This window comes from Orcinus orca, chromosome 16 (genome assembly GCF_937001465.1).
Source record: "Orcinus orca chromosome 16, mOrcOrc1.1, whole genome shotgun sequence".
Classification (NCBI taxonomy): Eukaryota; Metazoa; Chordata; class Mammalia; order Artiodactyla; family Delphinidae; genus Orcinus; species Orcinus orca.
This window is the reverse complement of record NC_064574.1, coordinates 70835521-70849266: the sequence shown is the minus strand read 5'-3', so window position 1 is coordinate 70849266 and position 13746 is coordinate 70835521. Positions and strand designations below refer to the sequence as shown.

Below are 13746 nucleotides of genomic sequence, written 5' to 3'. Positions count from 1 at the left end.
CAGCTCAGGGATCGCTCCTTCTCCTCCCGCATGGTTTCTTTATTTGTTACAAAAAGTCAGCTCAGGACATGCTCTGTGCCCAGCCAGGTGCTGGGGGCTGCGGGCTCCGGGATGAAGCAGACCCAGTCCCTGACGGCACTGAGTGCCCAGGTTAGTTGGGGAGACTCCGGAGTCATGGGACAAAGACGCCGGCTGGGAAGTAGTCAGAGGTCAGAAGTGGGCTCCTGTGGGCTGAGTCGAGCCTGAGAGATGCTGTTTGGCCCACAGACGGTTTAAAATGCTTTAAAAGCCTTAGTTGTCATCATTTAAAAGCCAGGAGATTTGATTTCAAAATCCCAATTTTCAGTTTCTCTGATCATTTTGGGAGATCAGAGCCCACATTCCCCACGGCAACAGTTAACCAAAGCTGAGGAAAGGCTGCTTCTGGCCACTTCACCCAACTATGTCATTTGCTTGGGCCAGTAGGCATTTTGAGGTGGGATTCTCTGATTTATAGCATAAGGCTTTTTCTTTTTTCCTGGCTGGTAACTGGCCCCAAAGTAAAGGAACCAGGAGAAGGGAAGTGGGTGAGGAGTCGTGGTGGGCTGGTGGGGTGTATGGTGAGGTCAGGGCTCCCCTCACTGTAAATGGCTCTGGGCCCCAAGCCCCTCCTGGGAGGCTAGAGAAGGGAGGAGGACCCCAGTCATCAGCGAATTGACCTGATTTTGACTCACAGAAGTCATTTAGAAAAACAATCAAGGCTTTCTGTGCACCAAATATTTGCTTTTAGATTTAAAAAAAAATCCCAACACCTATACTTGGCAGCAGGCACTTACAAAGAATGCAACTGTTTCAGTGACTGGGGCCAAAACAAACGTTTTTCCTGAGGCCAAACGATTCCAGAATGTTTGACAAATGTTTCCCACCCCTTTTTAAAATATAGTAAAATTAGCAAAGCACCAACATTAAAGAATATTAAAAATAGAAGAAATGCCAAAGAAAAAAAAAATCACGCGTGCACACTCCCCACCATTGGTACAACCATCCCCATCTTTTCCTGTTCCCTTCCAGCCTTTGTTATGGGGAAGAATCTCCCAATAGTCAGAGCTACTTTGGGGGTGGAGGAAGAGTGATGAGCCGTCTGTCCTTGGAGGAGTGCAAGCAGCCGCTTGGCTTCAGCAGGAATTCCCACCTCAAGGGGCTTGCTCTGAAGGATGTCTGACCCTAAAGGATGAGAGGTATATCTGAGCATCCTTTAGAGCTCAGAGGGGGAAGCAAACGAGCAGAGAACACATTTCTTTTAATGCTGAAGTTTCGAATCAGGAAGAAATTGATTCAACCCAGCAGGCCTGTAGCTGTGAATCCTAAGGCAGCTGCTTATGTTGGCTGAGTCTCAGTTTCCTCATCTGTAAAATGGGCTCAGGCTTGCGAGGACAGAACCTAGCAGGGTGTGTAGACTATAAGCACTCTGTCGCTGTTAGTTTTCCCCTTTGCCCTTTGAGCCAGTCCCACCCACCATGCCACGCGGTCTCTCCTCCCTGTGATCCCCTTTGTTCTTATCTTTCTGGCTCCATTGATTCACCATGGAATATTCTCCAGGGGTTGAGCCATTTCTCTGCTGGGCTGTCTAATGCTGGGGGGGTTGCTGACAGAGCACCACTTGGAGTGGATGCTCCAAGAGAGGGAGACCCCTGAGGCTGGAGAGAGGATGTCCGGAGGGCTTCCTGTAGGAAGAGAAACTTGAGCTGGGCTTTGAGTGTTCGATTCAGCAGTAGGTACAAGGGCATTTTAGGCAGGTCCCAGCTTGGAGATGGAAATGGGTCTGGTGTGTTAGGAAGACATGAAGGAGGTGCTTGGGTGAAGGCAGGGGAGCGAGCTTCCGAGAATCAAGAACAGAAGAGTGAGCATGTTGGATCAGTCGAGCCTCCCAGCCCCTGTGCTTGCCCAGGCCGTCAAGAGCAGAGGGCTGTAGTGGGAGGCGGTAGAGTCTCTGCCCCACGTCTCGGCCCAGGGAGCTGCTCAGGGCCGGCTTTGGGACGTCCACGTACTTGCTCGCTGGCCTGAGGTCAAGTACAGTTGGGGCCCAGGAGTCATCTACACTGTTCTCCTTCTAACCCTCCCACAGCTCCTCAAGCACGTGGGAGCCCACAGCGGAGCCCAGGGAAGCCTGACGGGGTGGGTGGCTGGGGGGCAGGTGAGGGTGTGGGTAGGTGAAGGGGGGGATGGAAGGTTGGTGGGTGGATGGCTTGAGTGGGGTGGGTGAAGGGCAGGGCAGGTGGGTGTGCAGGGTTGGTGGTGGGGCAGTGGGGATTGTTGGATGGGTATGTTGGTGAGTTAAGGGGTAGAGACTTGATGAGTTAGTGGATGTGTTGGCAGCTTGGGAAGCAGATGAGTAACCGGATGAGTTGGAGAGCGGCTGGGTGGCCGGATGGGTGGATGTTTCAGGTTACGGGTAGATGTGTGTGTGGGAAGCCAGGCTGGTGGGAGTATTATGGGGTGCTGGGAGGCTGGATGAGGCAATGGTGGGCGTATGGTGTGTTGAGAGGTGGGAGATGCCTGAGTGGGTTCTAGGGCTGTGGCAGGCTCCTGGGGGGATCGTGTGTGAGTGATGGTGGATATCTTGGTGGGTTGGTGAGTGGATGGCAGCAGACCGATACTGGCAGGTGGATGTCTAGGTGTTGGTGGACCGGTGGACAGAGAGGTGGGTGATGGGGGCGTGGCAGAGGTGGAGAGCTGGGTGGGCGGATGGCGATACGGTGAGTGGGACAGTGGGTAGAGAGCTGGGTGCAGCTTGATAGATGGGTGGGTGGGGAGCTGGTGGGGGTCGGTGGGCCGATGGGGTGGGGGTGGAGGAAGGCAGCCGTTGGCACTGACCACGCCGTCTCTCTGCAGGATACCAGCCACACATGGGAGATTCCTGGCCCCGGAGCTCTGCACAGGAGGTGCCAGAGCTGAACCGCCAGTGCTGGGTCCTGGGGCATTGGGTGTGACAGCGACCAGCCTGGCTCCAGACCTCGGGCCGTCATCGGCACCAGCCCCCTGCTGCAAGACCACTGGTCTGGCGCCTTTGGAAACCTGGCCTGTGTGGGACACATGTGGCCTGCCCTGCCCGCCGCTGCCTGGGTCTCAGGGTCCTGGAAACAGGGCCAGGGCAGCCAGAGGGACTGCACAGGGCTGCACAGCGTGACTCTGGGACAGCAACTCCTAACTCTCGCCACCGCCACATGCAGAGCCCTGCTGGGTGCAGCTGGGATGCCGGGAGAGACACAGACCTCGGCCACCGAAAACCTGGGACCCGCGAGCCAGCCGGGAAGTTCAGGAGGTCCCCAGCGTGCGGAGCCCTGCGGGGGGCAGGGAATGGGCGGGGCTTCCTGAAGGAGGGGCAGTGGCACTGGCACCAGGGGCATCACACAGCAGGCACACAGCAAGGGCTCAATAAATGCTTGTTGAATCTGTTTCCTTGCCGTGTGTGGAGGCCAGTTGCTCTCTGGGCCGTGGCTGCCCCCTCCTGGCCCCCCATCAGGTCCCTAAGGAACCTGAAGATGAGATGGCCCTGAGTGAGCTGGTCAGGGCCAGACATTGAAGCATGGGCGGGTGGGGCAAAGTGGGGAACCTGGGGGGTGGGGTCAGGATGGAGCCAGGCTGGCAGGCTGCCTTGGATTCCAGAGGGTGGGCGAGGTGGGGGCCGGGCAGGTGGGAGATTTGGGTGGACAAGAGACAGGCCCTCAAGCCCAGGCGCTAAGCTACCCTGCCTCCCACAGGGACCCTTTACCCTGTGTCTAGAGCCACATTTACGTGGAATCTTAAGGCTTAGGTGACTGGGGAAGCATTCCTATTGTGAAGACGAGGGAACCTGGGGTCACAGAGATGATGTAACTTGCCCAAGACCACAGAGCTAGCAAACGGCAGGTGAGGGTTTGAACCAGGACTCCTGACTCCAAGAGGCCTCATCCCTTCCCAGAAGGATTTCTAGAGCTTTCCCTCAAGTAGAGAATGTTTTTCATTCTTTCATAAACCCGTCATCCAACCATCCATCATCCTTTTTCCATCCATCCATCCACCTCTCCAGCCAGCCAGCCAGCCACCCATCCGTTCATCCATTATCCACCCATCAGTGGTCTTTCTTCCTTGCATCAGACATCCATCCATCGTCCTTTCATGCATCACCCATCCTCATCATTCAACCATCCATCCATCTGTGTATCCATCTATCCAATGATATAATTCATGTGTCCCTACTATGTGCCGAACACTGTGGTAGGCGCTTGAGACAGGACACTGCACCATCCAGAGAGGGCATCTGTCCTCACGGAGCTCACAGGTGGGCAGGACACATAACTAGACAGATGATTATATAGGGCAGTGTGCGAAGTGCTCTGGGACCAGGCAGCCTGGATTCAGATCCCAGCTCCTCCACTTGAGGCCTTGGGCAAGTTACCTGACCTCTCTGTGCCTCAACCCCATGGGCACATGGGGGTCATCAGCACACCTACCTCTTAAAACTATTCTGAGGGTTAAAGGAGGGAATGTATGCGAAGCTTTTAGAACAGAGCCTGGCACACAAACGTTCTGTCGGTGTTTGCTGTTACCTCAATGAGGGGAACTGAGGGGGGGACGCTGCAGGAGCCCAGAGGCAGCACCTGCTTGCTGGGGGGGCGGGGGGGAGTGGTGGTCAGGGGAGGCTCCTGTGGGAAAATGACATTTAAGCTGAGATGTGAAGTTGTCTAGATGTTGGGCAGGCAAAAATGTAGAGGGGAAGAAAGTTGGGAACATTATAGGAACTTTAAGATAGTCTAGATGGCAGGTGCGGAGAGAAGGGAGAGCAGCGGAGGTGATGAGAAATGTGGCAGCAGAGGTCGGTGGAGCCAGAGGGACTCTGAAGCCTCTTTAGGATGGAGCAGCAGGGGATGCTTTCAGCAGAGTGGGAAGCGCCCAGCTGTGCATTCCAGGAAGGTCCCCGAGATGCGGGAGGACGGCCCCCTTCCTCACCCTCACCACACCTGAAGGGAGAGAAGAAGGTGGGCTGCTTCAGCACGGAGGCCCTGGGATGGGACAGTGAAAGCAGATTCAGGAGCTAGTCAGCAGGGAAGATAGGCCGATGTGGGGGGAGGAGAGGGGAAAGTCAGCGATGACTCTCAGGTATGGGCTGCGGGAGGCGGGGGCAGGGTCAGATGTGTTGAGTCTCAGGTGCCTGGGGGACACCAGGTGGAGGTGTGTGCTATTCATTCATTCATTCATGCAGCTGTTAAGTCAGTGATTCATTCACCCAGTAAATATTGCAGACCTACCGTGAGGGGTGGGAGCTGGGTCTGGGACCCAAATAAAAAGGCTTTGAGTGTCAGGACAAGAGGGTCAGGCTTTGGCCTCTGGGCGAGAAAAAACCACAGCAGCAGAGCGAGGCTGGGCAGGGGCGTGTCCAAAGGGAAATCTGGCCCAGGGCCCCTTGGAGCTCTTTATTCTCACCCAGGATCCTTTCAAAGTTACAAGTGGACCACAGAGGTCCGGGAGATGAGTTTCATTGACACATGGGAAAAATTTTAATCTATTTTAATAGTTGTGTTTATGTAAATGTGTATTAGGAAAAAAATGTATAACGGGCACATTAGTGCCATGATTTCACAGACGTTATTGCTTAAGATGAAACCAAAGTAGGCATTTAAGTTCAAAGGAAAAACGTTGGCTTAAAGAAAAATATTAAATAAATAATCGTGGAAGTGGTATGTGATTATGGTACGCGGACGGCTCAAGCGAGGGCCATTCTTACCCTCTGCTCAGGCCAGAGAGGGAGACGGGGAGGAGGGAGGAGGCCCCTGGGACTGCTCAGGCTTCAAGTCCTTTTGGGCACCTGCTGGGCGGCGGGGAGAAGTAGCTGTCTTTCGGTCTCACAGAGGTTGCAGCAAGAAGGCTGCAGGTTAGATTAAAGGAAGCACTTCCAGGCAGGCCAGGTGAGTGATCCCAATGAGTCCCTACTGAGAGTTACTGGAAGGGTTGTCTTCTTGCAGGGAACAGATGCCACACTGTCTGAACCTGGGAGGACGAAGGACCACCTGGTTTGAAAGCAGGGGTCCTGGGTGAGCACACACAGGCTTGGATGGGGAGGCAAAGGCGCCCTCCTCCCGCCCCGGTGGACAACTTTCCCAGCTGCATCCCCTGCACTGAGCAGACATGGATAGAATGACCATCCGTCTGTCCATGGATAGAATGGCCGTTGACCTTGGATGTTGACCTTGACCCCCATAGGTTGGCCTGACCCGCAGCCCAGAGTAGTTCTTATGCAGCCTGTTCTGCCCTGGGCACCTGCTCCCAGCCTCCCTGTAGCCACACACCCTGGGCTTGTGTGCACACGCCAACCTCGACATTGTATAAGCTTGAGTTAGCAACTTGTACGTGCACAGCTGCTAACCCACCCTTGCCTGTGTGCTCCCACTGGCCCTGAGCACGCGTTCATGTGGGCACGTGCTGGCCCTGGACACGTAACAGCCCTGGACCTGTGACTGCACATGCCCCGTGCCCTGAAATGAGGCTCTGCCCTCTTGTTTGCTCACGTCACCCCCTTTCTCCCCAGGTGCCCTTGGGGCCATGGTCCTTCCCCTGCCCGGGGGCTAGCGGGCAGGTCCAGGCCTCTGGAGGTCACTGGGCTGACTGCCTTCTTCGGCTGGTGGCTGTGATGAGCCGTCCTCCCCGCCACCAGCACCAAAGCCAACCCATCCTGGCCACACACTCCCTCAGGTAATGGAAGCGTCAACTTGATTCATGGCCATTCCTCTGTGGCAGCCAGGCCTGAGGACAAGGCACGCTGGGAGGCTCACCTCTGGGAAGAGCTGCTGCTTCCAAGGTGCCGACTCCTTGTTTGGGAGGAAGTGGGGACAGAGGAAAGCAGCTGGGGCTGCAGAGTTAGTTCAAATCCTGAGACCACCGCTGGCCTGCATTGGGCCTCATTCATCGAGAACTCTTTGCTGAGGGGCTTCTGTGTGCCAGGTGCTACGTGTGCACTGGAGCTGCCACGGTGAGTCAGAAAGACACTGACTCTATTCTCATGGAAAGTACATTCCAGGGAGGAGACAGAGATGACTTTAATAATTCTAACAAAAATATCAGTTCAGCTTCTGAGAAGCGCTGTGTAGGCGAACCACGGAAAGACCGGATTTAAACTGCAGGGGTGAGGGCGGGCCTCTCAGAGGAAGGGCCATGGCAACCGGGATTGAAGGATGAGGAAGGAGGCGATGAGGCGGTGTGGGCAGAAGTCACAGCATGTGCAAAGGCCCTGGGGTCGACATGAATGCCGTGTGGTTGTGTGTGACACCGGGACAGTATGCCTGGAGCTCCAGGCGAGGGCATGAGGGCTGCTACGGAGCAGGCGTCTGGGGTCAGAGTGTGTGGGGCCTTGTGGATTACGGCAAGTTTGGCCTTCACCTGGAAGGCCGCAGGGAACCTCTGATAGGAGGGTTTTAAGAGATGGACACATCAGCTCTGCGTTTTGGGAAATTCATCCAGGTCTGGGAGATGGGGTGCAGGGCAGAGGCAGGGTGACCAGAGAGGAGCTGCTGCAGTTCCTGGAGGGAGATGGGGAGGGGGGGAGGGGTGCCTGGATTGGGTTGGCCTTTCTCTGAGCCTCCCTTTGGGGCTTTGATACTGTGCAGGCAGGGATGCTGTAGGCCACATGAGGCCTTCGTGGAAACCAGGAAAGAGTGTCCTCTGAGTGGATGACTTAGAAAAGCTCCTGTCCCCAAAGCACGAGAGATGGGGCCCTGGAGCACACAGCCTGGGAGGCCTGGAGTTTAGCTCCACCCCTCACCCCTCACCCCTCACCCAGGGCCTCTGGGCAGTGAACGAATTACACCGTTGTGCTGGTGGACAGCCCCGCCGTGGGACTGAAGATAAACTCAGCCCAGCTGGACCACCAGTCATGAGGAAAAGCCAGTCTCCTCCGCGTGGGGATTTACTGCACAGACAGAAAATCACGGTGCGGGCCCTCTTCCCTGTGCCCGCACAGCCCAGCCCACCATAGCCTGGAAATTGCTTCTCGGGCCACATTTCACCCCGGACTGACGCTGTCTGAGCCTCTGCCTTCGGGGAGGCCGGTGGCTGGGGGATGGCCAGAGGCCTGGCAGGGGAGCAGGCAGCGGCCAGGACTGGCCAGGACATTGGGGAGGGAGGGGCCCTGGGACTTGGGGGGCGGGGAGCGGGAAGGGGCCTCTGCCTGGGAGAAGTTCCATGGCATGAGGCCAAGATGGTGAGTCAGTGCACCAAGCTCCCTTCCCTGGACCCTGCTGACCCTCCCCCAGAACTTCCAGGGTGAGTGGGTGGGTGTCAGGGGTGGGAGGTGCAGGCAGGGTGGGTTAGAGAGAGGAGGCGAGGGAGGGGCTCGGAGCAGGGACAAGAGCTGGTGGGGGAGGGGAGAGCACTCACTCTCTAAGGCCAGTGCCCTTTGAGGACGACCAGCTGAGGCTGGAGGGCATCCCGGAAGTTCAGGTGGGCGGAGCGGGAGAGAGTGCCGCACCGCTCTGGTGAGGAGCCTCGGCCCAGAGCTGGGCAGCCCTGGGGTCCCATCTCAGCCCCCAGGCCCCTCTCTTACTGTGAAAGCCTCAGTTTGCACACCTATAAAATGAGGGCAATCGGGCTTCCCTGGTGGCGCAGTGGTTGAGAGTCCGCCTGCCGATGCAGGGGACACGGGTTCGTGCCCCAGTCCAGGAGGATCCCACATGCCGCGGAGCGGCTGGGCCCGTGAGCCATGGCCGCTGAGCCTGCGCGTCCGGAGCCTGTGCTCCGCAGCGGGAGAGGCCACAACAGTGAGAGGCCCGCGTACCCCCCCAAAACATAAATAAATAAACATGAGGGCAATCATGGAACTTAGCCAGCATGCTCTCCCTCCCAGGAGATGCCCCAAGGGCACCCAGAGCGACTCCACAGAGCAGGCACGGCTGGCACCATGCGACCTGGGTAAGGAAGGTCACTCGAGAAGGTCGCACAGCTAGGAGGCGGTGGGGCCACACTTGAGCCCCGGCTGGCTGGCCCCAGGGCCGTTGCTCCCATCAACAGCACGCTGGGGAAAGGGTACCCTGGAGGGCTCGGTGTCTGACAGTGACGTGCGCCTTCAGTGACGAAACCCCAGAGCATCCAGCTTGGTACGGGCTTCGCCCGCGTTGGCTGTTATTATTTTTGTTGTTATCATCACAGAACACGACTACCAAAGGCTGCCCCTTCAGCAGGGGCTGAGTGGAGCAGTTTCCCAGAGGCTGGGAACCTGGAAGTGGTGTCGTGAGTGCCACGTAGAGGTCCAGGGACATGTCTGACCGCCAGCCCCATGGCACATTGGGACACACGACAGACGCCTCGCCTGCCTCCCTGGCCCCCTGGCCTGGGCCTGTTGCCTGACTGGATGTTTGAAGCTTGAGTCCCAGGTCCCCAGGATAGCTCTCTGCGTGCCTAGGAGGCTGAGCCCCACCCCTGCCGGGCCCTGCAGCACTGTCCCCCCGTCCCCCCTGCTCTTCCACATGATCAAACTGTCTCTGTCTCAGGGGTGCCAAGTCGGATGCTGTGGAGTTGTGATGTCGAGGCCAGCGAGGCAAAAGGGGCTGGTGGGGACTGTGGTGATCCGGGAGGAGCTGCCGGGCTCAGGGCCAGCTCTGGCTTTGGGGACCATCTGGTAATGTGGGATGAGAGCTGCCAGAGCTTCCGGTTTTTCCAGAGAAGCAGGGAATTGCCAGACCAGTGCAGCCACCCAACCCCGAGGAGGCTGGGCCTCCGGACCGTGAGCTGCCGTTCCACTCCGAGGCCAGGGGGTGCCTGGAGCCTCAGGAAAGGGCCATCCTGGCTCCAGGTGGGGTGGGAGGTGAGGCCTGCGGAGGGACCCAGGGCATCTCAGCAAACGTGTCTGGGCATGGGGCAGTTGTCACCTGTCTGGCTACAGAAACAACAGCCTTGGCAGGCTCTGCGGGACCCTCTGGGCCCTTCTGAGGTCATGGTGCCAGTGCTGGAACTGTTTGGAGCCAAACAGACAGACAGACAGAAGCAGGCCCTTCCCACTGTAGCTCAGAGAAGGCAGGTCGCCAGGGCACAGAGGCCTGGGGGAGGCTCCCCTGGGAGCCTGTGCCTGCTCTTCCTCAATCCTCTTGTCAGCTGTGCCAAGATTCATTCCCAGCAGACCATGCCTGGGTACCAACAAGCCCCTGGGTGGTCTGGGTGCCAACTGACAGCTATGGTTTGGGGCTGATTTACACCCCTGTGTTTACAGGGTCGGGGTGGGATGCAGGGGACAGGAAGCGGGATGTGGAGAGAGAGGAAGGCCTCTGTTCTCCAGGAGGGCTGGGGGTGGGAACTGTAGCTCCAGTCGGCAAAGGTTACCCCACTGACCCCTGCCTTTCTGCCCCTGGGGATTGAGGGGCGGGGCTGAGGCCTCAGGAATAATCCCCTCCTTCCCTTTACCTCCCTGGAGAGGCGAGGAGGGCTGGGGGGAACCAGCCCCGGACACTCACCGAGCCAGGGGTCAGGGACCGAAACCTCCCGGGGGCCAGGAAGGGAGGGAGGGCTGACGTTCAGGCTGAGCTGGGGTGGACGGTCGGCTGTGCAGGACTTGTAACCAGATTTATTTGGCTCACTCAATGTTTACTTAAACGATTTAGAGCCAACATTTAAAAGTCCGATTTCACATTAAAAATAATGGAAACACCTGGATTCCTGGCTTCCCTTAAAACCCCTGAAGATCTGGCCTTGCGGGACCCTGGGTGCTGAGCTGCAGCTGCCCCCTAGAAGGGGCCCGTGCTGCCCTATTGACCAGGTCCTTGGAGGCCAGCTTTGCTCCCCGACGTTGCCTGCCTGGCTCCTGAGCAACAGGGACCCAGGCCCAGGGCCCTGGCTGGTGGCTGGACAGGCTTAGAAGTTGGGATGCCCGACCGGCCTCACAGCCCACAGCTGGAGTGCGGGAAGGGCTGGCCTGCGTTCAGGGTCTCCAGGGCTGGCGCAGAGACACAGCCCTGGCAACACCAGGGTGGCTGGCAGAGCAGGGCCCTTCTGTCTTCACAGGAACTCAGAGGGGAGCAGGGGCCGGGGCGGGCCCCCTAGAGGCCCTACCAGCTTCCTTACATTCGGGCAGGACAGAGGCCCTCTCCCCTCTCACAGGTTCAGTGGAGGGAGGTGGGGTCTCCAGAGGGCCCTCTTACCTAGTGCCAATGCAATTGCTGGCAACCGAGCTGCAGTCTAGACCCCTGGCCCCTTCGACTGAACCTTCTGCCCACTCAAGGGCTGCTTTAACCAGAAGCCAATGCTCACCCCTAAGGGATGCAGGGGCGTGGGGAACTGCAGGAGGAGCCAGCAATCCAGCATCTGGGGGCTGGGCTTTCAGAATCCACACATGCTGAAGGGAAACCCCAGGGCCCAGGGAATTTCACCCCGTCTCAGCTCTCCCTTGGTTATCTCAGGATTTGTGTATTGACTAATAGCTCCCCAAGCTGTGTGTCTTGGGCAAGTTACTCAACCTCTCTGTGCCCTGGTTCCCTTGTCTGTAAAAGGAGGAGCATAAACATACCTACCCTACAGGGTTGCATGTGGATGAAATGAGTTAGTTCCAGGCAGGTAATAACCACTATAAACGTACGGGCTTCTATTACCTGGTCAGGACCACGACCCCATTTGCAGGTGGGAAAACAGAACAGCCAGCCTCCAGTGGACTCTGACTCAGTTCTTGGCGGCAGCACAGGCTCCCTCTATCTGACCCCAAATCCAGTGTATCAGACCATATTCTTAACAACATCTTTTATTGATTTTACAAGAGAAAAAAATAGAAAGTTATTTTAGAGTTAATGCCTGTACAGCTTTTTCTCCCCCTAAATTGCATGGTACATACAATTATTCTGAACATCAACTGAGATCCTGGGAGCAAGTGTGTGCGGTTTTCGTGCAAGCTCCCGGACACGTCTGACCTGTAAACATGCCTCGGTGGGGATGGAAGGCTGGGCTCCCTTGAAACCCGCGGCCCTGGTTTTGGTCACTAAAAGCTGGTCAGGTCTCCTGGGAGCCCCCAGGCCCCGGAGGCACTTGCCACATCTGGGGGGTGAGCAGGGCAGCCGGGGGCTTGCAAGCTACAGAAATGATGGATCTTCTCTGGGAGAAACAATTCCTTATCTTCACATCAGCCCCACGCTCCAAATGAGAAGCGCATTTGCATAGCTGCTCAGCTGAAGCTGCAAAGCTCATAAAGTATCTGCTGGGGCTTTTGGTTGCATAGGAACTACTTAGAGTACAGTAACGCGGCGGGGCTGGGCCGGGCGCCAGGAAAACAACGGATTAATATTTGGAACAAGAAATTACCCACCACCGGGAAACCAATTAGGTCCCTGATCCGAGCTTGTTACACGGGTGGAAATAGATGCGTTTTGGGCTTCACGCAGCTGGGGGTGCAAGGCCTATTTCCAACTTGCTGGGAAGCTGCTCGATGAGGGAGAAGGGGTGGGGACCCCCGGCAACAAGAACCTCACTGCCCGATGCCCAGGACACGGGGTCAAGGACAGATGGAAAGGGAAACAGCAAGCGCGAAAAGCCTGGATCAGACCGAGGGCACGGACAGGCGGGGAGTGAGGGCCCCGCCCCCTCCAGGCTAGTTCCAGCAGAAGGGGGCGGGGCTTCTGGGGCCCGAGCCTGGGGCTGTGGCCCCGGTCCTCTGGCTCCGGGCCCTGCATCCAGACGGCATCTGGGTGTGTCCTACTGGCCTTCGGGGTATGACGCTGCCCACCTGTCCTATCTGGGCCGGGCAGCACCGCAGGGACAAGGCTCCGCATGCCAGGGTGGGGCCGGCTGTAGGCCACCGGTGGGCTCAGCTCCCTCCGTTGCCCAGCAGGACACATGCCCTTGGCAGATCCATTCTTGGGCTTGACCAGAGGACGGAGGCCCTGCAGGACCGGCTCCCCTCAGGGGATCCCTCCTTCTTAACTGGGCCTGGGCGGGACCCAGGATGGGTGAAGGGGTGGTAACAGTCCAGGCTAGACATCTGCAGGGGTCCAGGGGAAAGTCCCACCTGCTCAGCTGGCTCCGCAGCCCCCAGATGAGGCGGGGAGGTGGTGGGGGTGGGAGCTGCGGCCCCTCAGCGGGGGCCTCGGAAGGCAGGACTCTACGCCTGTTGGCGTTGGTGTCTGACGCCTGGCCTCCTTCGCCCGCTCAGCCCTACTCCAGGCCCTAGCATGGCTGGCCATGGTACCTTCCTGCCTGGAGTCAGGCCGAGCCCGCGGATCCCACGACAGGCCTCAGCAGACTCGGGCCCTGCTTTGCTGGATCTCACGGTAGAGCGATGGAGCCAGGGGACCCCAGGCTCCCTGCAGCTGGCCCCAGGACCGCGGGGGACAGTGGAAGGCCACACCACACCACTTCTTCCACCTGCCCAGAACTCCTGTATTTCCCAGGGCCATTCACCCCTTGAGTCCCTTCTCTCCAGCGGGCTCCCTCCATGCTGCAGCTCCCTTCCAGCTCCTGGGGTCTGGGGTCTGGGGTCTGGGGTCTGGGCTGGCCCACACGGAGGCCTGAGGGCGGGGGACATGGGTGCTGAGTTGGGGCTGGGTAACGGAGCCCCACCCTGGCTGAGAGGACCAGCTCCCCCTCCTTCAGCGGTCAGCACCGCCAGCGTCTCGCTGTCTCCTTCTCGCTGATGCAGGTTTTGGGGCGTAAGGCTGTCGAGGGAGAGCACAGAGGGAGCAGTGTCACCCAGCCGCCATCCCCGAGGGCTGCCCCATGCCCTTGGGGTGAAATCCAGACTGCCCGGGGTTGCCATTCACGGCCCCT

At 58.1% G+C, this 13746-nt stretch overlaps 2 protein-coding genes across 4 annotated transcripts in view; one reads left to right on the top strand and one right to left on the bottom strand.

Annotated features, from left to right (window-relative positions):
• GSG1L (GSG1 like) overlaps positions 1-3433 on the top strand; it is a 220367-nt gene extending 216934 nt beyond the window's left edge. For both annotated transcript variants that reach the window (XM_033426055.2, XM_004268603.4), the window contains one exon: positions 2872-3433. In XM_033426055.2, the coding sequence (XP_033281946.2) occupies positions 2872-2969 (98 nt within the window). In that variant the 3' untranslated portion in view covers positions 2970-3433. The remainder of the gene's footprint in view (positions 1-2871) is intronic.
• Positions 3434-11715: 8282 nt separating this feature from the next.
• The window catches only part of KATNIP (katanin interacting protein), a 184140-nt gene continuing 182109 nt past the window's right edge, over positions 11716-13746 (bottom strand). For both annotated transcript variants that reach the window (XM_033426051.2, XM_049699349.1), the window contains one exon: positions 11716-13634. In XM_033426051.2, the coding sequence (XP_033281942.1) occupies positions 13576-13634 (59 nt within the window). In that variant the 3' untranslated portion in view covers positions 11716-13575. The remainder of the gene's footprint in view (positions 13635-13746) is intronic.